Here is a 27763-nt window from a genome sequence, read left to right as displayed (position 1 = left end):
TTGAATCTGAATATTTCGCTCTTCTCTTTTAAACATTCACTTAAACAATGGCACTCACACATTCTTATAAACATACATATGCTAGAAACGCAGTTTACATTAGTATTTGATCTAATGATCTGATATAGTCCCAGGTCACCCTTTCGTACAACCGTTTGGGCTGTATACCTTGTAGTTTTATCTGATCTGAATCTGATTTTTGGCTTTTGAAAGTCTCAAAGTGCCCTTCCGAGCATTCATAAATGATACGAGTTCTCAAGATCTCTTTGGTCGTAGCAAATCTTACAAGCCTTAGACCGTTATTATTGGTAAATGACTGAAAGTGATGTCTTCCAATGAAAGGACCAAAGAGGTCTTTCTTTATGCCCTGTGTGTTTGCATCACATGACTTGGCGGTTTTGACTTATTGGTTTGAGCATGTAGGTATTGGATAAACTGTAGTTGAATAATTTACCCTTATTCCTAAACAAGCATATATGGTTGCGCTTACCGGCTTTAGGCACGTTAGGTATAATGTACGATAGGCATAATGAATGATAGGTATAATGGACGATAGGCATAATTTATAAAACTTTGCTATCTCTTGAGCCAATCATCGCTCCGTCACAATAACGTCGTTTGGCATCAATACACTCAGGGACTCAGGGCTAGATGGCCACAGGTCGCAAGTGTTGTTGACTCTCCGCAGGTGGGGGATTGTCCCGCATACTAGCTTGCTTAATATCCCTCTTCAGTCTCCAGTTCAGCGTATCGTTGACAGGTAATTATTTTAACCACTCTGGTTCGCGTACGCCCGGTTTTCACCACTCTCAGCTCATCGATCATCCACCAAGTTTCATCCGTCCCCCTCCGCCCACTGCATACTTTGGGGAGAATTTGGACACTGGTCGTGATGAAGGCGTTTCTAGCTCCCGGTTAATTATTCTTTCACGGTTCGACAAAGGTTCGACGGTACTCTTCAAGTTGTTCGACAAAATCCCTTTTACCGTCGGGATTCTCCAATCGGCGGGCATCTTAACTTTTTCCTTCCGTTGCTGGACGGAACAACTCAAAACAGGCATAATTTTCTATACATTATTTCTCTTACTCCTTTTTGTGAGTTCAACGCAGAAACTCTTTATTGATTACCATTTTACTCAAAGTTAAGTGCTATTGCACCTCAAAATGAGTAGTACTTGCGTAAATTACGAATGTTTATACATCTGTTTACAAAACAGTTTAAACTACTTAGCTGAGAAATGGCTAAATTGCTCAGATTTTTGGCCTGTTCCAATTTTTATGAAAGTGAGCCAGACCATAGTTTTGAGTCGAATTTCACTCATTTCTCCATTAATCTTACTCATTCGTGTATTATTTTTTTTAGCGTTATGCGTCTCATGACGCGTTCAAGCTCCGCGTTGTTTGATCCAATGTTCGCGTTCGAATGGATTTGAATATCCCTCTTCGGGATTTTATCTACACACACTATTCAGCTGGCTGTAGAAACTCTTGCTCCTGCATGTAGGCAACATCTGTTGGCGCATAGCACTGGTTTGCAGTTTTGGGCACAGTGGGTTGTTAGCCTAAGGTTCCTATTCCGCCGACGGGGCTGCCATCCTAGAGTGGGCTGGAGCCCCTGTCTCCCCCCTTCTCTGTTGGCCTACGACAACCAAGGTTTCGTACTCCAGTCGGAACCACGTGGTGCTATGGATAGGACTTAGTGAACAGAGGTGGTAGATTTGGATCTTTTTTTTAACTGAGTCGATTGACCCTCTTGCAAGCTGATTGTTGGTACAAAACATGCCTATCGTATTATGCTTACCACACATTGTGCTTTTTACACATTATACCTTTACGCTATTATGCCACATTATATATATCGTCCGTTATGCCTAATATATTTATGCCTAACATCCGTGTATCTAATAAGGTAAGCCCGTATATACGGTCATCTACGGGCTTTGGAATACGGAATACTTTCATTAACATCAAAACAATTATTATAGTAGGAAAACAATAATACAGTGGCTTTCAAAGCGATGTTGCAGATCCCATTGTCCGATAGAAGGAATGTTTCTCTGTTTCAACCACTCCGGCACTAGTTTTCTTTTTTATTTTTGCGATCCATAGCAGGGTGATTTCTTGGGCGCTTCTTTGGGCGTGTGCTTCCATTCGTTGCTTTAGGTTTCCAACACTGTGAAACCGATTCCGCGGTCTGATTTATTACCGTCACTGTTACTGTATAGTGCCAGTACTTGAAAGTAGTCCCTGTGTTTGGATCTACTGCAAAGGGAGTTACCCAGAGATTCCTGTATTGCTAGAAATTTCCTGTATTGCTGTGATCACCATTTGATGTAATTGCCACACCGGCGATTGAAGTTCCATGAAACGAAGCTGGCAAACCTCGTTATGTTAATCTTTCTTCATTGTGTAGTTGCGGGCCAGTTTGCTGTTTTCTCAATTAATGTTGAATCAGCGAGTGTAGTTGTGGAAATCAGTATATGACTAGTTTTGATCATAAATAGGTTTAGTACGTTTATGCAATTAGAAGTGCAAAAATTGTACTACTTGGGCTTAAAGCTCCTAATTGTAGTTTGCAGAACAGCTGCCTATATTCGTTGCAATGAAATCAACGAGTGTTGCTGTGTCAATTTGTTTTCACGGTAGCACAATGTCGAATGCAGAGAATCATTTTCTAGAAGCCGAAATCACAGTTACAGAGCCGCGGCTGTTGAGATGGAACCGGAGAGTGGTACTTTAAAATAATCTATACCTATAAAGAAGGATTTCTGTCTGTCTGTCTGTCTATCTGCCTGTCTGTCTGTCCGTATGTTCCTTATAGAATCGAAAACTACGGCACCAATCGGCATGAAAATATGCATGTAGAGGTTTTCTGGGGCCAGGAAAAGTTTTAGTGATGGTTGGAAACCCCTCCCCCCACTAAGAGGGGGGGCTCCCATACAAATGAAACACAAATTTCTGCATAACTCGACAACTAATCAAGCAAATAGAACAAAATTTGGCATGTGGGTGTTTTCGGTGACAAGAATTTATTCTATGGTAAATTGAGACCCCTCCCCTCTGTATAAGGGGAATTATAACTCCTCTTTAAAAGGAGGGGCGTCCATACAAATTTCCTCATAACTCGAGAACTAATCAAGCAAATAGAACCAAATTTGGCATGTGAAGGTTTTCGAGGGCAAGAATATTTTCTATAGTAAATTAGGACCCCTCCCCACTTTAAGATGGGGGGCTCCTGTACCAAAGAAACACAATTTTCCTCATAACTCGAGAAGTAATTAAGCAAATGGAACCAAATTTGGCATGTGGGTGTTTTTGGAGACAAATTTTTTTTCTATGATGAATTGGGACCCCTCGACGTTTTAGGAGGGGGGGATCCTATACACATGAAATACAAATTTCCTCATAACTGAAGAACTAATCCAGCAAATGGAACCAAATTTGGCATGTGAAAGTTTTCGAGGGCAAGAATATTTTCTATGGTGAATTAGGACCCCTCCCAACTTTAATAGGGGGGGCTCCTAAACAAACGAAATACAAATTGCCTCATAACTCGAGAACTAATCAAGCAAATGGAACCAAATTTGGCGTGTGGGTGTTTTTGGAGACAAAATTTTTTTCTATGATGAATTGGGACCCCTACCCACTTTAGGAGGGGGGGCTCCTATACAAATGAAATTCAAATTTCCTCATAACTCGAGAACTAATCAAGCAAATAGAACCAAATTTGGCATGTGGAGGTTTCTGGAGGCAAAAATATTTTCTATGGTGAATTAGGACACCTCCCAACTTTAAGAGGGGGTGCTTCTACACAAATGAAATACAAATTTCCTCATAATTCGAGAACTAATCAAGCAAATGGAACCATATTTGGCATGTGGGTGTTTTTGGAGGCAACCATTTTTTCTATGATGAATTAGGACCCCTTACCTTTGTAAGAGGGGGGGCTCTCATACAAACGAAATACAAATTTTCTCATAACTCTAGAACTAATCAAGCAAATGGAACCAAATTTATCATGTGGGTGTTTTTGTAGGAAAGAATATTTTCTATGGTATATTTTCTATGGATTTCCCCACTTTAAGAGGGGGGGGGGGGCTCCTATACAAATGAAAAACAAATTTCCTCATAACTCGAGAACTAATCAAGCAAATGGAACCAAATTTGACATGTAAGTGGTTTTGGACGCAAGATTTTTTTCTATGGTGAATTGAGACCCCTCTCTTCTTTAGAAAGCGAGTTATGGCCCATCTCCCCTTTAAGAGGGTGAGCTTCCATACAGATGAAATGCAAATTTCCTCTTATCTCGAGAACTAATCAATCAAATGGAACCAAATTTAGCATGTGGGAGTTTTAGATGGCAGAAATTTTTTCTATGGTGAATTACGACCCCTTCCCATTTTAAGAGGGGAGCTCCCATACAAATGAAATTCAAATTTCCTTATAACTTGAGAACTAATCAAGCAAATGGAACCAAATTTGGCATGTGGCATTTTGGAGTCTTGAATTTATTTTACGATAGTTAGAGACCTCTCACCCCTGTGGTAGGGGGATATGGACTCTCATACAAATAAAACAGAAATCTTTGCGAAACTCTTCCATAAAACATTAGTCAATACAAGACCACAAAAACTATCTATAATAACACTAGATCATTCAGGACGAGACGGTCGCGAGTGTTGCCCGTGACCCGCCGTCGGAAGCGCCGCCCACTGGGGGGCTTGCAAAACTCGAGATTGTGACAAAGATCATCCGAGATTCATGATTTATGTACAACACTGGTTAATTTGTGGCAATACGAAGTTTGTCGGGTCAGCTAGTAATGTATATACATTACTTTATGTCACGGTGAAATTTTATGACATTTAGAACTTTTCAAGAGGTAGATTTAGAACGAAAAACTTAAATTAATATTCGACACATTTTTCACAATGGTATACCCAACTTTTGAAGCAGTTTTGGCGTCCCGTCTAATCAATTTGGTTTATTATTCCATATTGACAAATAGTAAAAATAGATTTCTAATCGTTCAAATCAGTTATCCGATTGAGTAATTTCTCCACAATTAGCGAGAAAGTTCGAAAAATGACAAATTCTGCGTTCGCTCGAAAAACTTAAATTGATATTTTCCGATTTTCAGTGGACGTGGTATATTTCTATAATTTATTTATATTCAAAATGAAGACTTGTATAGATCAAGATGTATAAAGTAAACAGTTTGGAAGCGAAGGTAAATTATAATTAACAAAACGTGGTGGTTCGCACAATCAATTCAGCCCAGTTTAGAATTTTCCGTATCCTCGCCAATGCGATGGAACCTTTATAATCACGATTTCAAATAGCGTACGTGCCACCAAGGTAGGACACATATGTACATAGACACGTGTCCGTGTGTAAATGTGCGGCTCGTTGGAGTGACAAGTGTTACGTACAGGAAGCTGTGAATCCTTTGAAAAAAAGGGACTTGTCTTGCCGTGATATGAGTGGAATTTTCTCAACAATAAAAAATGCAAAGTGTACCGGCATCGAGAAAATGAAAAAAAGCACGTAGTTTTTTTATATTGATGTGCGCGATGATGAAACTACGGCTGATGTGAATTAAAGAAGTGCATATTTCAGAGCGTTTCTAGTTCAATTTAAAATCGCTTCTAATTGCTTCTATGACAAATAATTTGATGTTGAAAAGTACCACTTACAGACTGATTTCAATATTTAGACATCCTTCAGGTGGTCTGGTGAAGCAAAAATAGGTAGATTTTATTTATCCGATCGAAATGCCTGCTCCAGGTTTTAGAAGCAATTTACACACGGTAGATTCGTATTTTCAAAATCATAACTATTCATTTTGAATAACATTACTAATCTCCTTCGCATTCAATAGTTAGCTTGCTTTGTTGTATAATCCAAACATCCTACTAAATCTCAGCGTTCCAAAGTCCACTAGGAAGTATAGTATCATGTCTGAAAAAGTATTAGCTAATATCACTCATCTGTAGTATCTGGTACGTGCCTTGCTATTGAAAACATGGCAGACAGACTACGGTGTGACCACTTTATACCGCGCCTCTACTGCACCCATGCTTAAGTCTGGTAAGAAGAGAAGTCGAAAAAGCTGTGTTTAATGCACTTCTTTTTGAGACCGTTGCGCTTTGATTCGATCGCTTGTTGTTGTCACCAAGTGTGTTCCGAGGCAGCTGGAAAATTGCAAAGCCTGTAGCCTGTGTTGCGCTGCTTATTCAGGGATTTCTTCCACAATCTGATGATGGAGTCTCCTTTCGACACGATGAGGCATGTAATAAAAACATTCCTCGATTATACAGAACCGTTTTCAAGACGATTTAAATACCTGCGCCGGAGTTGTTTGTGGTTGTATGTTTAGCAAAAATTATGCGATCCGGAATACTTACATTAACATCAAAACAATCATTACAGTAGGAAAACAATAATACAATGGCCTTCAAAGCGATGTTGCAGATCCCATTGTCCGATAGAAGGAATGTTTCTCTGTTTCAACCACTCCGGCACTAGTTTTCTTTTTTATTTTTGCGATCCATAGAAGGGTGATTCCTTGGGCGCTTGCAAGGGGTCATTAGTGCGGGGCTGTTATCTGGGTTGAAGCGGGAGTGAAGGGAACACAATTGCTTCGTGTATTTGTGCATCCATGGTTTAGTCGAAGCGAGCGATGGAATGAACGAATCTTGGGAAGAAGTGCATTAATTCAAGTTTTTTCTCTCCATTCTCTCTCTTTTCATACGCGTTCTACATCGATTCATGTTATGACGACAATATCGACAACAACAACACCAACAACCGTTCCTGATGATTCCGAAACCTTTCGGACTGCTGTAGGTTATGGCAAACTTGAATTTCCAACAGCCTCCGAGAAGTATACCAAGTAGTGCATCGTTGAGTGGGAGAGGAGGTACTGCGGGTGGCTTCGGTAGCTCATTATCGGGCCATGTCACACCAACGTCTGGTATGTTTCCAACTGCAGCAACGGGAGCAGGAAGCTTCGGAACGAGTCAGCCACCTCATTCGCAACAGCAGCAGCAGCAGCAGCCGGGACAGCAGGGGCAGCAATCGACGGGGCAAGGCGGCCAGAATCAACCCCCGCAGCTGTCGCCGAGTACCGCTGGTGCGAGAAACGGTGGAAACGGTGGCGGAGCGTCGAGTGGTGGTACCAGCAATGGTGGAAGCGTGGTCGGTGGAAGTAGTGCGAACCCAGCAACCTCCAGTGCTAGTACCAACGGTTCCCAGCAGCAGCTTCCTTCCTCGAACTCGTCGGCGTCTAGTGGGGCGAACGCGAGGAATAGTTTGTTCGGTGGACAGCGGGGTTTCGCGGATCGAAGGCCAATGCCGGGACTTAGTGGAACGACGATGGTGAGTTTGTTTTGTCTTGTTTTTTTCTTGGCGATAGCAAATTTTTTTTCAATTGTACGCGTTCTAAATAGAGTGAGTAAGTAATTTGGTCCATAAAGCTGCGCAATAATTCATATTTAACTACATTATTCTTCAAATATAAGTTCTTTGGAAAGCTCATCATAACGAACCCATCACAAGAGATTTGTTATTCCTATTTGATTTTATTAGACCTGCAGACTTGGTGGTTTTAGTGCGTTAAACCTGACTTTTTTTGTCATGAATAACAAAAAAAGTTCAACTAAAACTAGATGAAAGATAGCAATTCAAATTGCTGTTTAGTTTTATTAATGCTAAACTTATTAAACCTCTCGCCAAAATTTTATTATGACCGATTTTGGTGGTTGGTAAATAAATTTGAATTTCAATTCAAAGCGGAAATACCATAATAATATCATAGATGTACATATATGGTCGGCAATCTTTGTTTCTTATCACCGCTTGAACCTTTCTATGCAATTGATTCGGAGAAGTTTGCGACATTTGCTGACTTGACTGGAATTGTTTGCGAAGCATCTCCTATTTTCATTTCCTTTTTAGGCGGTGTGCCACAAGACAAAGTTCGATCGGATTAAGATCACACAACGGGACCGGTTATGAAACGACATCGACCACGCGCTTTCCATAAACTGTTTGTTTTTTTATTATATTTTGGATTACTATCTGGAATAAATTTCCGTTTAAAGGAAGCATCGCGTACTTCATATATGGTAACATTACCTTATCCAAGATGTCCCCTTAGTCCCATTGTTTCCATGATTTAGAAAAGGAGGCCAACTTCAATCCAAGAGACAAGCAGTCTTCAAATTGGTACTGTAAAACATGTACAAATATTCCACGGTAAAATAAACTAAAGTATATTTTTGTATCTTGAAACATCGTATATTCCGCGTCTGGGAAAAATAGTAATTTGCTTCTTTCGCCAAGTTGGTTTAATTTTCTAGATCAAATAAATAACGATCTACTGTGTCACCATGCGAATATCTTGGAAACGATCATGTTTTTACCATATGCAAAGCGCGAGATGCCTTGGAAGTGGAGGATTATGCAAATAATGATCCTAATATGTAATTCGAACCGTGAAGAAATGGTCTGTAAACCGCAAGATTGATGACACTACACGATTTGCTCACTAGTTTCAGTTCGCAATCTGATCTGAGACAAGGCCTAGGAAGAAGCCGGGAAACTAGAAAAAGTAAAAAAAAGTAAAAATCTTAAAAAGTAGTATTATTTGCAAAACCTTTATTAAATTACTAGTGTGACTGATTTGCCCACTCAATTTTTTGCTTTAGCTGAAGTTTTTGGAGCGTCTTAGTAGAATACGAAACCTGGAATTAAATAAAAAGAAAACTAATCCAATTTAACTCTACTATGTATTCTTGACAGATACGTATTTCGCCTACGACTTGCAGGCTTCCTCAGTTCGAACTTTAGTATTAGTTCGAAAACAGACACTGAGGAAGCCTGCAAGTCGTAGGTGAAATACGTATCTGTCAAGAATAAATATACATAGTGATTCATTAGTTGAAAGAAGTCAACCTAGATTCCAAACTAACTTTAATAATATTTGGTTTTTAGCTTACACACATAGCTCCTATTCCGAAAATATTCTCGTTGTAATGTTGACTACTAGGATTACGTCTTAGGGCAAAGTTTGGCTAGATAGGGTGTCATTCCAAAAAAATGTTTCTCGGAAACAGTGCTTATAAGTCTCATATTAAATTTATGTAATACGCCTGAGTTGATGCAATATACTGCTCATTCTTTGCTGTTTCTAGTACAGATGAAATTAATTCAGCATTGCTAACCTGAAACCAACGATTTGAATCACTTGCGTTCAACTGGGAAGACCAACACTGTCAGCAGTTCAGTAGTTATGTCCATTGGCTGATAGATAAAAGAATATTACCAGGGGTAAAACTGTATGCGCATATTTTAAACACTGATAGCTTAGCGGTTTCCTGGTCGATTTTCAATATTTTTGCACCAATTAAACGTGTCCGCCCAAATGAAGAACGCTATTGATTCTTAAGTGTGCACTAAAAGCTTCAAGGACGTATATTGCTTAACATCATTATATTGCTCACTGGTTCGTCTCATACTGGAAAGCAAAAATTTGTCCGATTTGGTTTGCGACGCCTACGCTGGCGGGACCCATGTAATTTTTTGTATTAACTTTTTCAACCAGTAACGCGAATGATGTCCGTTAATCAACATGTAGCTCTGTGTTATTTATTAAATGTTGACTGCAAAGCGTTGGAAGCTACGCAGACTTGTATCGCTATTTCGAGATCAGTCACTGAAACTGCGTGGCGGCTTAATTTAAAACTTTACGGACAACGCAGAGCTTGAATTAAATCTATCAAAATAAGATAATTTTTCGTCTGTAAAAAAACAGTCCATTGACAGGACATGATATGCGAAGACTCAAACCAATTATACCAGTTTGCAGTCAAAACTAGTATCAGTAACGTAATTGCATCTAATTTAGTTAAATAGCGTACCTCCGATTGGCTCTCAATTAGACCAGATGCGACGCATGCGGTCTACAGCTAAAAAAGCAAAGCCTTGGGTTTATACCGTTTTTAGGCATTATACCGTGTACCCCCGCTGGAATGTCCTTCCTTAATCTGAATATTTTTAATCTGAACCCCGTTGGTATGAATGCGTTCACATTAAAAATTGATCAAGCGTCATACACAATGGACGGTTAAGTTGACCAGGCGAATTAAAAAAAAAGCAAAAAACCTTAATACGTTTCCTCTTGCTCTCCAGCTTTGGAAATAGAGCTCAAATGCAACTTATCTCTCTCCAACACTCAAAATAGTCCATTTTAGTTGATACTGTCGAGCAAATTTCCTCTTCTACGATCTGGATGTTCAGAATTCGCGCATATTCGACATGTTTTCAAAACGTTTGTTTTCGTCAAATCAAAACAATAAGGTCATAGGGTGCGCGCCTTGCGCGTATGTGAAAGTGAATAGATTTACTTTCAGATTAAAAATGAATCTGAAATCTCTGAAATTATTCATAGATTGTTGTGGATATATGGAATTATAGCATACTTTTGGACCTAAGAGTGCTCAAATTTGATTCTATATATCAAATCTATAAAAAGGTCCGTAGTATCAGCTGTAAGGGGAGGCAAAGTACCTACAAGATACATTCGTAGTCCTACGCCAAGCCTGAGTTTGTGTTCTGAGACATATACCCCTCTACTTGTTTTTAAGTGTAAGTAGTTGAGTGGAAGTGGAAGTGGAGTGAGTTCTAGAATATCTATTAAGATACTTTTTCATGAAAAAACCGTATTGTAAAATGTTTGATAATATTTCACAAATCATGGATTGAAAAATGGCGTCAATAATTTACATACGTTCTCCGCATAAGTCAATTTTACATACATTTTACAATTTACATAAGTTCTCTCCATAAGTCAAAACTAAAAGAAATCTTTTCCAATTAAATTATACTATTTATATTTATTTCGCGACAGATACGTATTTCGCCAACGACTTGCAGGCTTCATCAGTGTCTGTTTTCGAAATATTTCGTATTCTGCTAAGACGCTCCAAAAATTTCAGTAAAAGAAATCTGATTAAATCTTATGTTGCAAGGTTTAACATTTAATGGGCATCGCCGTAAAAATGATGCGATCAAGATTTTCATAAAAGTACACAACACCCAAAAGAAGTTCAAGTTTTGATTTTCATGCAAAAATAATTATCTGGACGAGCGCCAGGTGAGACATGATCTAAGCTATTTTTTCCTTTTTTATTTCGAAAGTTCTGCCCAGCTACTTTTTAAAAAAAGCAAACCCTTAGGTTATACAGTGTGACACATAACAAAGTCAACAAAAACAAAGTCATATATTTTAAATAAAGGCTTTATTTTTAAATAAACAAAGGCTTTATTTCGAATTATGGTTTTAGAAGTTGTTTATCCATAGATACAGAACGCAACAAACAATCATTGCTCTATTAAATCGCCTTTTGCCTGGATAACACGCTTCAAACGCTTTTTGAAGTCGTTACATGCGGCACGCACTACTTCCATCGGAATGTCATCCCATATCTTGTTGATAACAAACTTAAAGTCATCCGAATTATAATATTTATAATCCTTGAGCTTCTGCTGCATGTACTCCCAAATACAAAAAAAAACCAAAGATTCAAATCAGGAGAACTTGGAGGCCATTCCTTTTTCGATATGAAATTCGTCATATTGGTCATATTGACGCCTACACAAGATTTGCAGTGTGGTGAATTTCAATACCGTGGTACATCCCGTTTGTGCTTTGGAACGTCGATGATCGGAACAGACCACAAGTGATCATTTTGAGCATGATGCGGGGTTTGAAGAACAAACAACTTCTCATCAGAAAAGAGCAGCGGTTTGCATCGTTCCTGCCGTTTTTGTTTTGTTGCTTCCGTTAATCCATGGGTTTTACGTTTTTTGAATGCTTTCACATCCAAATCTGTTTTAAAAATTCGACGAAGAGATTTCCCTCTTGATATTCAGCTCAACTGCCTTTTCCGGTCGCAACTGCGACGAATTCGCTCTCGAACAACATATTTGACCTCTGCAATTCTAACGATTCGTTTTCTTCCGAGTTTTTTTGCGGTTTTCAACAGATCCCGTCTCGACAAATCTTTTTACTGTATAGTATGCAGATCCTCTTTTTATGGCGAGATGTTTGAGATCACGAAAAATAGTGTTGCATGCAGAACTGTTTCGGATTTTATTTATTATCAACGACCGTAACTCGAACATTGGTATGTGTACATCGAACGAGACACAATACGAAAATAAAACTACGTCGAGTAAGACCTAAGTCATGATGCGCACGCGCATAGTATTAGTTTGAGTGCATTAATTGTATATGCCGTTGCAAACATAAAATGATTTTTGTTCGAATATATATGTGTCACACTGTAAACGTCTTTGAGACTTGACCCTTCTTTATCGACAGACTTCGCAGCCGGTTATTGTATGTAGTACATGACAATTACGGGGCTAATGCAACGATCCCACTGACTCTAGCTGCACTCCCCAGCTGAGATTCGATGGCTGGTTATTTATAGTTATTTTACAAATCAGATTTTATACCTCCCAGTTGGCCTCGAGGTATGATGCTGGCCTAATAAGCCAGTCGTCGTATGTTGGAATCAAGACTGGGAGAGGTTGTTACAGTCAATAGGATCGTAGCAACTGGCCCTGCAGTTGTCCTGTACTCTAACAACTGGCTGCGAAGTTTGTCGTATAAAAACAGAAGGTTAAATTTCGATAACGGAATGTAGCACCTAGGCTTTGCTTACAAATCAGATTTATTACAAAATTCAAATAAAGCGTGTAAGTTACCCATAGAAAAGTTTTAAGGTCAACCATTCTGTTCTAGATGCCCTTTTTCTTCAATAGCAAAAATAGATAATTTTTTGCAATTTGCAGAGTTCTTGTTTTTCAAAGATGATAACTCTTGAACGCATGGTCAGTGTTGCAACACGGCACTCCCCTGTTGATGAAGGTTGGCTGACAGACCCCTGACCTGACGTTTGCAAAGCGAGCCGGCTGACAGACCCTTGGTCTGACGTAATATCATCAGTAACGTACCGAGGAAGGCAAAAAATGTAAACAAAGTGATCGGGGAATTAAAGCATAATTGTACAATTGAACGATCGATCAGAATTGAAGATTTAGTTTAATAGAAAAGAATAGTTTAAACAGAACAGATTATAAAGATACGGTTTCAGATTTAGCAGATTAGACCTGTAAGTAAAGTGATAAAAATAATGGTGAAACAATAATTATAAAGTTATATTTACCTGCAGAAAGCGATACCTGTAAAAGAGAGGTTAGTTAGACGGAGATTACTTACCTGTTAAATCAATCTGAAACTCGACCGGGAAAGTTCCTGTAAAAGAAGTATGCTGAACAAAACCTAGAAAAATACTTACTCTAATACTTACCGTGTTTCTTCGCAGGAAGATAAAATATAGCGTGAAGCAGCAGTGAAAAGTGTAGGAAGATTAGAGGAACAATAGAACCACTTCTTGTAAGTACATAGAAGGATAAAATAAGTTGTAAAACTAATATCGACAAATAATTGCAGTTTGAGCGACACAAAATAAAGGTCTGCTACAAAAAGGGTTTCTTTCGAAACATTCTCAAAAAGAAGGTGTCATTCGTATAGGGCACAGAGATGTCGATCCAGCCTCAAAATACGTCTTCCGATGCTGAATCTGCTGCTGACGATACGGAGATGAACTTGACTGCGACGCCGTGCGAAATTTGTGGACCGTCAACTATTAATGAAGAAATGGTAGGGTGTGACGGATGTGAAAAATGGTTTCATTCCCGCTGTGTAGGAGGAGTCGACATATCAAAGTCTGCCAAGTGGTACTGTAAGGGTGCGGCTTGCCAGCAGCTGGCTCAAGAGTACAAAAAGCAGCTGAAAGAGGCTTCCAAAAGGAAGAGTAAGGGCCGTAAGAATACGGACGAAGCGGATCAACTTCCTGTCGATCCGGGAAAAGGCGTTTCCAGTATGGAGCAGAAAATAAAAGCACTCAAGGAAAAGCAAAAGCGAATGGAGGAGGAATTGGATGCAGAAATGATGTTGAAGCAAATGGAGAGAAAAATGATGCTGGCAATGGAGAAAAAGAGGATTGAAATGGAAAGGAAGATGCAATCGGAAGAAGAAGAAGAAAAGAGACTGATGCGGGAAACAGTTCTCAAAGAAAAGTGCGAGCAGATAAGGCGAATGAAAGCTGATCAATTGGCATTTGAAAAGCAAGTAGCAGAGCTGGACCGGAAGCTGAGCGAACTGAAGAATGTGTCACCGAAGATCACGCGGAAACAGACCGAAGTGGAAAAGCTGAAGCAACCTGAAGAAGGAAATGCCGGAGAGAATTCCGAAGATGAGTTCGACGATTGCGAGCATGACAGCGATCAGTCTAAATTATCGGCTAGGGTGCACAATGTCGCCATGATAGAGCAGAAGCAGATTGGGCCTACGAAAGCACAGTTGGCAGCAAGGAGGGGCTTAGCGTACAAACTTCCTACGTTCTCTGGTAAGCCATCCGAATGGCCACTGTTTTACGCGGCTTACAAGGCTTCGAACGAGATCTGCGGTTATATGGACCATGAAAACCTGGTTCGATTGCAAGAGTTTCTGACGGGCGATGCTCTAGACTTGGTCAGTGGGCAGCTGCTTCTTCCGCAGTCTGTCCCAAGAGTGATCGAAAAGCTTCGTATGCACTATGGTCGTCCGGAGCAACTGCTTAAAAGTCTGCTTGATAAAATCCGCAGACTAGAGTCACCAAAATCGGACAAGCTAGCTAGTTTCATTCCCTTCGGAAACGCGGTAGAGCAGCTGTGTGAGCACTTGGAAGCTTCGGGACTTCAACAACATCTGGTTAATCCGTTGTTGATCCAGGACTTGGTCGATAAACTACCCGACCCCGATAAGCGAGAATGGGTTCGGTATAAGAGGCACGAAAGGGAAGTTACCTTGCGTACCCTGACGAACTTTCTCATGGATATAGTGGCGGATGCATGTGAAGCTAATGTCAGCTTCGACTACGAGTCAGAGTTAAGATCCAATGGAAATGGACAGTCTGCTAAAGCGAAGCTGATGGAGAACAGAGCATTATTTAGTGACAATGAATCCGATGAGTTGAGTATTGAAGCGAACGAACGTAAGATCCTGAAACCCTGCAAAGTATGCCAGAACACGAATCATCGCCTGAGGAACTGTCCAGAGTTCAAAAGGCTTTCGTATTCCGATCGGTTAAAGGTGGTTACACGCGAAAAATTGTGTTGTGTGTGCTTAAATGGACACGGTGGACAATGTCGACTTAAAGTCCGCTGCAATGTGGGAGATTGCAACGAACAGCATAATGCCTTGTTGCACCCGGTCGGAAACGTGTCGGGATTTAGTGCGCATATTCGGTCAAGCGAGTCGGTTATGTTCCGAATGATACCGGTGCAGTTGTACTACGGTGACAGGTCAATTAAAGTGCTAGCGTTCCTAGACGAGGGTGCTTCAGTGACATTGGTGGAGAAAAACTTGGCGAATCAGTTGGGCATCACTGGTGAGCAGGAGAGTTTGACGATCAGGTGGACAGCTGACGTCACGCGAGAAGAAACAGAGTCTCGGCGGATGAATTTATGGGCGTCAGGTGTTGGAGTGGGCGCGACCAACAAATTGCTATTGCATAGTGTTCGTACTGTGCAGAAACTAATGCTGCCGTGTCAAAAATTGGATACGAGCAAGCTAGCCACACGTTACGAACACATGCGAAATCTGCCGATTGAGTCGTATGACGAACAACCGACACTGCTGATCGGACTCAACAACATTCACTCCTTCGCTCCCTTAGAAATGAAGGCTGGTGGAGCTGACGAGCCAATCGCAGTGCGATGCAAGCTAGGGTGGACGGTGTACGGACCAAAATGCTCCACGATAGCTGATACGAACTGCTATATTAGTTTCCACCAGGAGGAATCAAGGATAGCAGTCCACCAAGCATCTATCGAGGATAGACGAATGGACAAGAAACGTCCGTATAAGCGCGTAAAATCAGAGACGCGGCCGGGCAGTTGTTTAGGCTTCGACAACCTAGGACCCTCCGAAGTGGTAGTGGGCCGCCGAAAGGAGAAGTGTAGCAAACGGCGAAAGAGAAGCGTAGCAGAGGCGGTGATCAAACGAACCGAGGAACGAATCCAGCAAGGGAAAATGAGGGCTGCGGATAGATCAGAAGGCAGTGTACAGAGGCGTGCTTGGCAGTGTTGGAGATTCAGTAAATCCAGAACGACCAGGAGTACACTGGATGTTACGGGCGGGGGTGTTGCAACACGGCACTCCCCTGTTGATGAAGGTTGGCTGACAGACCCCTGACCTGACGTTTGCAAAGCGAGCCGGCTGACAGACCCTTGGTCTGACGTAATATCATCAGTAACGTACCGAGGAAGGCAAAAAATGTAAACAAAGTGATCGGGGAATTAAAGCATAATTGTACAATTGAACGATCGATCAGAATTGAAGATTTAGTTTAATAGAAAAGAATAGTTTAAAGAGAACAGATTATAAAGATACGGTTTCAGATTTAGCAGATTAGACCTGTAAGTAAAGTGATAAAAATAATGGTGAAACAATAATTATAAAGTTATATTTACCTGCAGAAAGCGATACCTGTAAAAGAGAGGTTAGTTAGACGGAGATTACTTACCTGTTAAATCAATCTGAAACTCGACCGGGAAAGTTCCTGTAAAAGAAGTATGCTGAACAAAACCTAGAAAAATACTTACTCTAATACTTACCGTGTTTCTTCGCAGGAAGATAAAATATAGCGTGAAGCAGCAGTGAAAAGTGTAGGAAGATTAGAGGAACAATAGAACCACTTCTTGTAAGTACATAGAAGGATAAAATAAGTTGTAAAACTAATATCGACAAATAATTGCAGTTTGAGCGACACAAAATAAAGGTCTGCTACAAAAAGGGTTTCTTTCGAAACAGTCAGAATGTTTTAATGTCGATGCCAAAATGTCAAGAAATCTGTTCCGAATACACCACGCAATACCACGCCGCGCCAGTTGAACATTTCTGAGACGTAACGATTGGCACAATCAAATATGAATAAAAACTTATATTACTTTACAAGTAATACATTGACCTGTAGGCAGCTCATGAGGAATACACTGAGTTGAGTATGTTGTATCAGCAAAACGGTATCAGTAGTCAAGATAATCTGACTCCAGTATTCATCGTAATCAGATTCAATCCATTGAAGAAACCCGATTGATTATTGTTTAGCACCTTTTTCCAATCGACATGACATTGTAATCACCACATTCAAAGTCATATTCTTCGGTTTTAATGCTTGATGGTCATAAATTAAACCTGATTAGCTCAAATAGGGAAGACGTAGTAGCAATTTTTATCAGTTTAAGCCACGCTGCATACACTTACTCTTAGTGTGCGAAAACAACAAATTCTATTCCTCCGTAATACCAATTAACGCTTCGTGCGCCGTACAGGTCCTGTTGCTGAATGAATAAACAAATGCCTTGATTTGAGTAAGATTCATTCGCGTTTAGCGGGTAAATGCGATTACCCACGGGTCGGGTTGGGTAACGTGTCTGATATGGGAAACAAATATGTGTCATATGAGCGAAGCAATAAAAGAATCAAGCCGCTAATGGGTTACCTGTTTTGGATGGCTGTCCAGCGAAAACTTCGCCGGTAGGGCTTCTTCGCGATTATCGTCACTGTTATGCCGGCAGAATTCAGACGAACTGCGTGCGGTGAAATTGCGTGATGCGTTGGATTTGTTGGGAAAGCATCATTCAATAAATGCAGATTCAACTGTGTGTCCTGTTTTGATTAATTGCACGGCTCACTCCAGTTTATCGTCATTTGATACATTTGAAAATTTTGCATTCGAGTGGAACATAGTTTTTTCGAGTTTTCCACTGTCGTAGAAAATTTTAGTAGAATCCCGTGTTGTATTTTTTCGTGAATGTCTAAATTAGCTTACACTTTCGTTAAAAATGTTGTTCTAGAGTTATGTATTTTTGAGATAAGACAATCCGAACATCTATGTAGTAGTTTTCTGGGAAAATGGGTGAATTCGAATTTTTTAATTATTGTTTTTGTTCAAAAATCCATGAACTATGCTGGTGCGACGGTGATAATATATATTGCGACAGTTTGAGAACAAAACGTAATTCAGCTAGAATTACAGCTTCGGCACCATTGAACATCCATCTTTCTATATCATGTACATATTGCCTTTGCACTGACCCCTGTTTTACGATAATGATATGTAGAAAAGAAAAACAGTATGCTAATAATGCTCTACCGTGTGCGTTTTGTAAGCGTCCACACAATGTGTCGGTGGCAGAAGGCAATGCGCTGGGGTAGTGCAACATACACCACACAGTACGAATGCTGCTTAGAACATCACTAACAATAACTACTACTACTGCTACCACTACTAAAGTAACATTTGATGCGAATGGCGGTGACTGTGCGAGGCCGAATTCAACATCATTCGCTGCATACTTATACACGTCAGGTGTTCAGAAAATTAGCGGCTCCACCCTGACCACGCATCGCCACCCTCATCGTCATCAACTACGTGATGTATAGCATAAACGTGAAAGCAGAGACAAAATAATGTCGGGAAAACATGCGCCGTGCTCACATTTTTTTTTGGAAAATAAAAAACCAGAACCAGAGTGTAAAGGGCAGTCGGACGCATGGGTTTTTTGGTGTTTGATGTAGATACGAACATGTTCCGAAGTAACTGTGAAAAGTAACTGTTGCAGTAAACTTTGCGTAGATGGATTTTTACCATAACTCATCAGACTGAGATTGGATTAATCGAATTTTATTGATCACTAAAGTATTATGACAATTTCACAAACGGGTATATATGACCAAAGTAGCCAATGATACTTTGTTAAGTATAAAGCACGCACCAGTTTCGGACAGATCGCGAATGTTTTCATCGAGCTGACCGGAATTGGTGGAGCACTGCTTTGCGATGAATCGTAAACTGACTTGTTTATCATGAAAGTGGATGGAAATAGAATTTTAGCACGTTTGCGAAAATATTCAATCGTGTTGAACCAACGTTGCAGCGTGATTAGACATATTTTACGTTTTATCACATATTTATGGTAATGAAAAATTCATAACCACTACGATTAACATAGATATAATCAAATTAAAAATAAGCAGTTTTAAGTACGATTTGTAACTATATTTTATGGTTTCATAGCGAATGTGTTATCATAATTTTATTATAGTGAGTATACGGGATCGGTACTTAACACTTCACCTTCGTGGTGATAAATGATGATTTTTATATGAAAAAATCTGAGGAACACGATTGGATTGCAATTTTTGAGATCAAATTGTGGTCATTGAGAGCAAAATGTAAAATTAGTTTTCAAATCGAATTAAAAAACATTTGGTGGCAAAGCAAAACCTTTTTTTTCCATGTTGGGTATTTTTATCACTGCGACCATTTGTTTGATCTATTGTGATATATCCCCCATTTTACTATAGCTATGTTGTCGAGATAACGCACCACTATTAGAAGCGACCGTCATTGTTTGACTAATAGCATTTGTCCAGTCCGGTGATACATTTCGGATAAAGTGCACTACCGTACTGGGAATTGTGCTCCAAATATCAAAGGGTTCTAACAGCCCTCTGTCGAAGAACCTTAATCTTTTATTAAAAATTGCCGGACATCGGCATAACAGGTGTTCCGAGTCTTCCTTTTCTATGCCACAGAAGCGACATATATCATCTTGAAGTTTTCCCATTTGCTTCAGATGATAGCGGCTCGGACAATGTCCTGTTATTAGACCAGTATAGATGCTTAGATCTTTCTTTGAAAGCTCCAGTATTTTGCGAGTCATAGAAATGTTTGGAGAGATAAACCGTTTCGACTGCCTAGCATTGAAGGTGTTATTCCAATTTGATTCCACTTTCCTACATTCCCATGCCTTCAGCTCCATTTTTAAAGCAGAAGCAGATAGGCCGCAAAAGGGCTCAGGTCCTATAAATTGATGAGAAGATCCGAATCTTGCAAGCGCATCAGCCCTTTCATTTCCATCAATTCCACAGTGACCTGGGACCCAATATAAGTTGACTTGGTTACGGCAAGATAATTTTTGGAGTGATTGAATACATTCCCAGACGTGTTTTGATGTGCATGTCGCCGACTTTAAAGCATTTAGAGCTGCTTGACTATCGGACATGATGCATATATTTGAATGTCTATAGTTTCTGCGCAAGCACACAGTAGAACACTCTAGAATTGCTTGAATTTCAGCTTGGAACACAGTTGGCCATCTACCCATAGAAATTGACATGTCTATTCCTGGGTCAGTTACTCCTGCTCCCACTTGGTTGTCCATTTTTGAACCATCTGTGTAAAAAACCGTCGAGCCTTGGCGAAGATCGGGACCACCGTCTTCCCAGGAATCATGCCTAGGCTCAAATACACGAAAAATTCGGTCAAAGTTGTATTTTTTCGCCATCCAGTCTTCATTATTGATTACCAGAGGATTAATACTAATAGTCTTTAGAATACTGAGATGACCTGTAAGATCACCATCAAAGAGGTTCATAGATCTTTTGATCCTCAGAGCACTCTTTTCAGCTTCTAATTGTATGAACTGATGCAGTGGAAGCATATAAAGTAAAGCATCCAATGCCTTCGACGGTGTACTTCTCATTGCACCTGTTATTGAGAGAGTGGCTAGCCTTTGAAGTCTTTCTAGCTTTTTCTGAGAAGCTTTCTCTTTTGTTTTTGGCCACCAGACCAACGAGGCATAGGTAATCCTGGGTTTCACAATAGCCGAATAGATCCACTGGATCATCTTCGGTTTCAGTCCCCATTGCTTACCAAAAGTTCTTTTACATATCCATAGAGCATTTATTTATTTATTATTTACTAGCTGACCCGACAAACTTCGTATTGCCACAAATTAACCTGTGTTGTACATAAATCATGAATCTCGGATGATCTTTGTCACAATCTCGAGTTTTGCAAGCCCCTCAGTGGGCGGCGCTTCCGACGGCGGGTCCAGGGTTGCCACATACACAGATTATTCTGTGTTTAACAGATATTTGAAAAAAATCGCCTGTACAGAATCTGTATGCATAGAATACAGATTTTCGCCAAATTACACAGATTAAACAGATTTTTGAGTTTTTGCATGAGAGTGAAAAAGACGGAAATAGTCAGCAAAATGACTCTCTATCTCTTTCACTCTCATTGTTTTGTATTGGATAGATTTTTGCACAGATATTTTTCCTCGCCGTACAGATTGTCAGATTTTTCCAACAAAAAACACAGAATTATATGTGGCATCCCTGGGCGGGTCACCGGCAACACTCGCGACCGTCTCGTCCTGAATGATCTAGTGTTACTATAGATAGTTTTTGTGGTCTTGTATTGACTAATGTTTTATGGAAGAGTCTCGAATTTCTCGAGTTCGATTAGTTTTTGAGTTTCGCAAAAAATTCTGTTTTATTTATATGAGAGTCCATATCCCCCTACCACAGGGGTGAGAGGTCTCTAACTATCGTAAAATGAATTCAAGACTCCAAAATCTCCCACATGCCAATTTTGGTTCCATTTGCTTGATTAGTTCTCGAGATAAGAGGAAATTTGCATTTCATTTGTATGGAAGCCCACCCTCTTAAAGGGGAGATGGGCTATAACTCGCTTTGTAAAGAAAAGAGGGGTCTCAATTCACCATAGAAAAAAATCTTGCGTCCAAAACCACTTACATGTCAAATTTGGTTCCATTTGCTTGAATAGTTCTCGAGTTATGAGGAAATTTGTTTTTAATTTGTATAGGAGCCCCCCCCCTTCTAAAGTGGGGAAATCCATGGAAAATATACCATAGAAAATATTCTTGCCTACAAAAACACCCACATGATAAATTTGGTTCCATTTGCTTGATTAGTTCTAGAGTTATGAGGAAATTTGTATTTCGTTTGTATGAGAGCCCCCCTCTTAAAAAGGTAAGGGGTCCTAATTCATCATAGAAAAAATAGTTGCCTACAAAAACACCCACATGCCAAATATGGTTCCATTTGCTTGATTAGTTCTCGAATTATGAGGAAATTTGTATTTTATTTCTGTAGAAGCACCCCCTCTTAAAGTTGGGAGGGGTCCTAATGCACCATAGAAAATATTTTTGCCTCCAGGAACCTCCACATGCCAAATTTGGTTCTATTTGCTTGATTAGTTCTCGAGTTATGAGGAAATTTGAATTTCATTTGTATAGGAGCCCCCCCTCCTAAAGTGAGGAGGGGTCCCAGTTCATCATAGAAAAAATTTTTGTCTCCAGAAACACCCACGTGTCAAATTTGGTTCCATTTGCCTGATTAGTTCTCGAGTGATGAGGAAATTTGTATTTCGTTTGTATAGGAGCCCCCCTCTTAAAGTGGGGAGGGGTTCTAATTCACCATAGAAAATATTCATGCCCTAGAAAACTTTCACGTGCCAAATTTGGTTCCATTTGCTCGATTAATTCCTGAGTTATGAGGAAATTTGCATTTCATTTGTATAGGAGCCCCCCTTCCTAAAGTGGGGAGGGGTCCCAATTCATCACATAAAAAAATTTTGTCTCCAAAAACACCCACGTGCCAAATTTTGTTCCATTTGCTTGTTTAGTTCTCGAGTTATGAGGAAATTTGTATTTCGTTTGTATAGGAGCCCCCCTCTTAAATTTGGGAGGGATCCTAATTCACCATAGAAAATATTCTTGCCCTCGAAAACTTTCACATGCCAAATTTGGTTTCATTTGCTTGATTAGCTCTCGAGTTATGAGGAAATTTGTATTTCATGTGTATAGGAGCCCCCTCTCCTAAAGTGAGGAGGGGTCCCAGTTCATCACAGAAAAAAATTTTGTCTCCAGAAACACCCACGTGTCAAATTTGGTTCCATTTGCTTGATTGGTTCTCGAGTTATGAGGAAATTTGTATTTCGTTTGTATGGGAGCCCCCCCTCTTAAAGTTGGGAGGGGTCCTAATTCACCATAGAAAATATTCTTGCCCTCAAAAACTTTCACATGCCAAATTTGGTTTCATTTGCTTGATTACCTCTCGAGTTATGAGGAAATTTGTATTTCATTTGTATAGGAGCCCCCCCTCCTAAAGTGAGGAGCGGTCGCAGTTTATTATAGAAAAAATTTTTGTCTCCAAAAACACCCACGTGTCAAATTTGGTTCCATTTGCTTGATTAGTTCTCGAGTTATGAGGAAAATTGTGTTTCTTTGGTACAGGAGCCCCCCCTCTTAAAGTGGGGAGGGGTCCTAATTTACTATAGAAAATATTCTTGCCCTCGAAAACCTTGACATGCCAAATTTGGTTCCATTTGCTTGATTAGTTCTCGAGTTATGAGGAAATTTGTATGGAAGCCCCCCCTTTTAAAGAGGAGAGGAGTTATAATTCCCCTTATAAAGAGGAGAGGGGTCTCAATTTACCATAGAATAAATTCTTGTCACCGGAAACACCCACATGCCAAATTTTGTTCTATTTGCTTGATTAGTTGTCGAGTTATGCAGAAATTTGTGTTTCATTTGTATGGGAGCCCCCCCTCTTAGTGGTGGGAGGGGTTTCTAACCATCACTAAAACCTTTCCTGGCCCCAAAAAACCTCTACATGCATATTTTCATGCCGATTGGTTTAGTAGTTTTCGATTCTATAAGGAACATACGGACAGACAGACAGACAGACAGAAATCCTTCTTTATAGGTATAGATTATCATTATGCTACTAACATAAGACATTGTCTTTTAAACCGTTACTCCGAATTGAATGAGCAAATTGGTGGTAGTAGTAACATAACAATATAAACGTTACTTAAATTATTTTCATTTAAATTTTAATTAAGTTAAACTAAATTGAATTAAAGTGCTCAATACTTTTCCTTTTAAATACCGATGATGATTGAATGAGAGTTAGATTATTTGGCAGCGAATTCCAGGATGCTGTACCCCTAACGAAAAAGGAATTGCTATATTTTGCAGTAAAGTGTCGTGGCAATAAAAATTTATAATATCGGTTACTTTGAGATGAGATTAATTTTTCGTATAAATAACCAGGCTGTTTAGTCTTCGCAAGTTTGAATAAAAATAAACAACATCTCGATTTGGCAAAATTATTAAAAGGACAACCGATCAGTTGATATTGCAAATGCGAAACTGGTGAAAAACGGTTTAAATTAAAGACGTACGGTACACATGAGTTTAGGGCAACTCTAAGCTTGGAGTTGGCAAAGAAAGAAACATCGAACAGGAGATAGTCACATGCTATGAAATGAGGAAGTATCAGGCTTTTAAACAATTTTAGTTTGGTATTAACGGATAGAAATGCCGCAGCTGTGTAAAGCGTTCTTAAGGAAGAATATATTTGACCGCATTGTAATAAAATATATTTATCAAAATTGAAATTTGATTGTATTGTTATTCCAAGACTTTGAGCGCTCTCTACAAAATCAATAATATTATCATCTAAAACCAAGATGGGTTTCTTGGAAACGTTTCTACTATTATTGTTAATGAAGAGGGCGTGCGTTTTGTTTCCGTTTAAAGATAGTTTGTTTCTAACGGACCATTGAGATATACTTTTTATATCTAAATTAATTTTATTTGAAATACTCTCAGCCGAGTCATCTACACAATCGTAATAAACTTGGACGTCATCAGCAAAAATGTGGATTCTGCAATACTTGAGGATGCTGGGCAGGTCATTTATGTACATCGAGAATAAAATTGGACCAAGTATAGAACCCTGAGGCACTCCGGATGTGATAGGGAGGAAAGAGGAAAGAATGTCATTGCTAAAGACTGCCTGCGAACGTCCAGTTAGGTACGACTCTATGAAACTAGTGGCATGTATGGAAAATCTGAAGTTTGTTATTAATTTCTTGCACAAAATTTTATGAGAAATGGTATCAAAGGCTTTTGAGCAGTCCAGGAGTATAAGAACAACGGGTCGTCCTTGATCTAAAACAATTCCGATGTCGTCAAATACTTTCAGCATTGCCGTCTTAGTGCTGTGTTTAGCTCTATAGCCTGATTGAAACTTGCTAAAAAGATTGTTTCTTTCTATAAAATATTCCATCTGTTTTTTTTACTATTCGCTCAAATACTTTTGAGAGTGCACTGAGAATACTGATCGGACGCATGTTTTGTAGAGAGTTACCAGGCTTTTTCTTAATTGGAATAATTTTGGATCTTTTCCATAGACCAGGGAAGCTCGCGCTACTAATTATTGCATTAAAAATATGTGTTATTGCTTAAATAATTAGTGGATTAATTAGCTTTAAAAATTTAATCGGGAGATAATCCAAGCCAACTGCATTTGATTTCATGTGGTAGAGTGCGTTTATAACTTCGATTTCATCAATTGGACTAAAATAAAAAGCATTCTGGTGGACCTCATTTGGTAAATCGTCTCTAGGATCACTGCAAGAGCTTGAGAAATTATTAACAAAATTTATGTTGATTTCGTTGGAACTGAAATTGGAAGGGGATTTGTAGCTTTGTTTACAGCTTGCTCTAGATGTGTATTCCAATTGAGTTGTCTGTCAAGAAATACTCCAAGGTATTTGACAGTGTCTGAAAGTTTCAAGAGTGTTCCTTTCAAACTTATGTTACTCAATGTAACTTTTTTTCTTCTCGTAAATGGTATGATAGTAGTTTTATTGGCATTAATGTTGAGGCCCTGCCTATCACACCATGATGAAATAAAATTCAAAGCAATTTGCATCCGGTCAGCGATGATAGAATCAAATTTCCCACGAACAAGCAAAACCTTAGGCTTAAACATCTTTCCAAGACTTAACCCTTCTTTACGACAGATTTTGCAGCCGGCTGTTAGAGTACGGGACAGTTATGGGGCTAGTGCAACAACCCTGCTGACTCTATCTAGCAGCACCGCCTAGCCAAGATTAAAATTTATGACGACTGGCTTGTTAGACCAGAATCGTGCCTCGAAATTCACTGGGCGGTAGCACTGTCGGTAATTTTTTTTTAAATCTGGGGTGATTTCCTAGGAAAATGTGTTTTTTTCTTAAACCTAATACTTCCGGAGATATAAGCAAAAAGGTAGTTTTTACAATCGACGGGGTTAACGGTACAAGAAATTAATGAAACAAATGTGTTGTTAGTATCTCAGGGGAGACAAGGAGTGTAAGGGAAACCGCGAAAAATTAGGTAAGGGAGGGTCATGAAGTAACGCTTATTAAGTTTGTATAACGTTCCTTTTTACCCAACAAAATCAGAGGGTTTGACAAAAACAAGTGTTTTCTTTAAAAAAGGTGCTTCCGTTAATCGTGAGGAGGTCTAGCCGGTAAAAAATTTGGGACTTTTATTTTCTGAAAAAATTTGGACTCTTCGAAGTTGAGAACGGCTGGGCTTGAGAAAAAAGTTTATATGTATAAGAAAATTTGTTCAAAATAATGCGTAGAATTTAATTTTGCTACAGTTTTTCTAAAATAATCAGAGGTTGAGAAATTCGTAAATTGAATATATGCCGAGCATCGGCAAACGATTTTATCATAAGAAAACAGAGACGCAAATTATTCAATTCGGCTATAACTAATGAGTCATATACATTCACGCTTCATAGCATCGCCGAATATACGAATATTGTGTGCAAAGTAAAAGTGCGAAATAACACCTTCTGCAGCTTCTAAAGCAACTAACACTACTTTAAACTAATCTCTTTCCATGGTGATAATATTTTGAACACTTTTCGGCGTCCCCGGGCATCCTATGCCCGCTAAATCGGCCACACTCAATATTCAATTTTTGAACGAATTTTGATGTTCGCAATGATTTTGATTCAATTGAATTTCAACTGAATTGAGTTGTCACGACAGCATTTATGCTCCATTCAAAAGAGTGTTACATTTATTGCAAAGTGAATAGAAAAAAGTGTTTATTTTAATTAAATAAAGCCTGGCTAAAAATTAATCTGGACGCATAGAACAATCTCTAATTGACTGGAGTGTTGCAGAAAACATAAATGACTGTATTGCAGTATTTTTATTCAGCGTTAAGTTCTGTTTCCCTGCATTTTTAAAGTCGTTCTATCGAAACTGTCCAACATTTTTCAATGGGGGAAAACTGCGGCTAATTTGGAGGGTTCATTTCCTTTGGCATGAAATTGACATTATTAGATGCTTACAACTCTAGCACCACTTTTGAGTATACAGGTCGGACTCGCGATTATCCGGGAGAAAAAAATGTTTGTACATAGGTTTTTTTGAAATGTATTTACGTTCAAAATGTGCTTAACATTATAAAAAAATTCACACGGATAATCGAGCCCGACCTGTAGCAACAGCTACAGGATGTCCCACATCAAATTGCACCACGGAAGAAACGCTGTTCGCATCTTACGCTTAACTGCACTCAAAAAGTTTTGTACAACCTAGTTGCAGCTTCATCTGTATGGAAATTCACTTTTCTTCATGTCTTCCTCAGACTTGACCTCCTTGGGATGCTTCCGTAGTGCTTCATAATAGCGTAATATTTTTCAATGGGCCTTAGTTCCGGTGCGTTGGAGGCGTGTATGTTCTTGGGTACGAAAGTGACTCCGTTGGCTTCGTGCCACTCCAATACATTCTTTGAATATTAGCACGAAGGTAGATCCAGCCAGAAGATCGTAAGGTCCTCGTGTTGCTTCAACAGATGAAGCAGATGCTTCTGTAGACACTCCTTAAGGTAGATCTGCCCGTTTACAGTCCCGGTGGTCACAAACGGCGCACTCCGTTTGCCACATGATATTTCTTGGCCAAATTAT

General features: G+C 39.4%; 1 protein-coding gene across 4 annotated transcripts in view; it reads left to right on the top strand.

Annotated features, from left to right (window-relative positions):
* LOC128744713 (regulator of gene activity) overlaps positions 1 to 27763 on the top strand; it is a 51309-nt gene that overhangs the window by 9948 nt on the left and 13598 nt on the right. For all 4 annotated transcript variants that reach the window (XM_053841902.1, XM_053841899.1, XM_053841900.1 and 1 more), the window contains exon 3: positions 6850 to 7380. In XM_053841902.1, the coding sequence (XP_053697877.1) occupies positions 6853 to 7380 (528 nt within the window). In that variant the 5' untranslated portion in view covers positions 6850 to 6852. The remainder of the gene's footprint in view (positions 1 to 6849; positions 7381 to 27763) is intronic.

Source organism: Sabethes cyaneus, chromosome 3 (genome assembly GCF_943734655.1).
Source record: "Sabethes cyaneus chromosome 3, idSabCyanKW18_F2, whole genome shotgun sequence".
Taxonomy (NCBI): domain Eukaryota; kingdom Metazoa; phylum Arthropoda; class Insecta; order Diptera; family Culicidae; genus Sabethes; species Sabethes cyaneus.
Note: the sequence above shows the minus strand (reverse complement) of the source record. Positions and strands in the feature narration are given on the sequence as shown.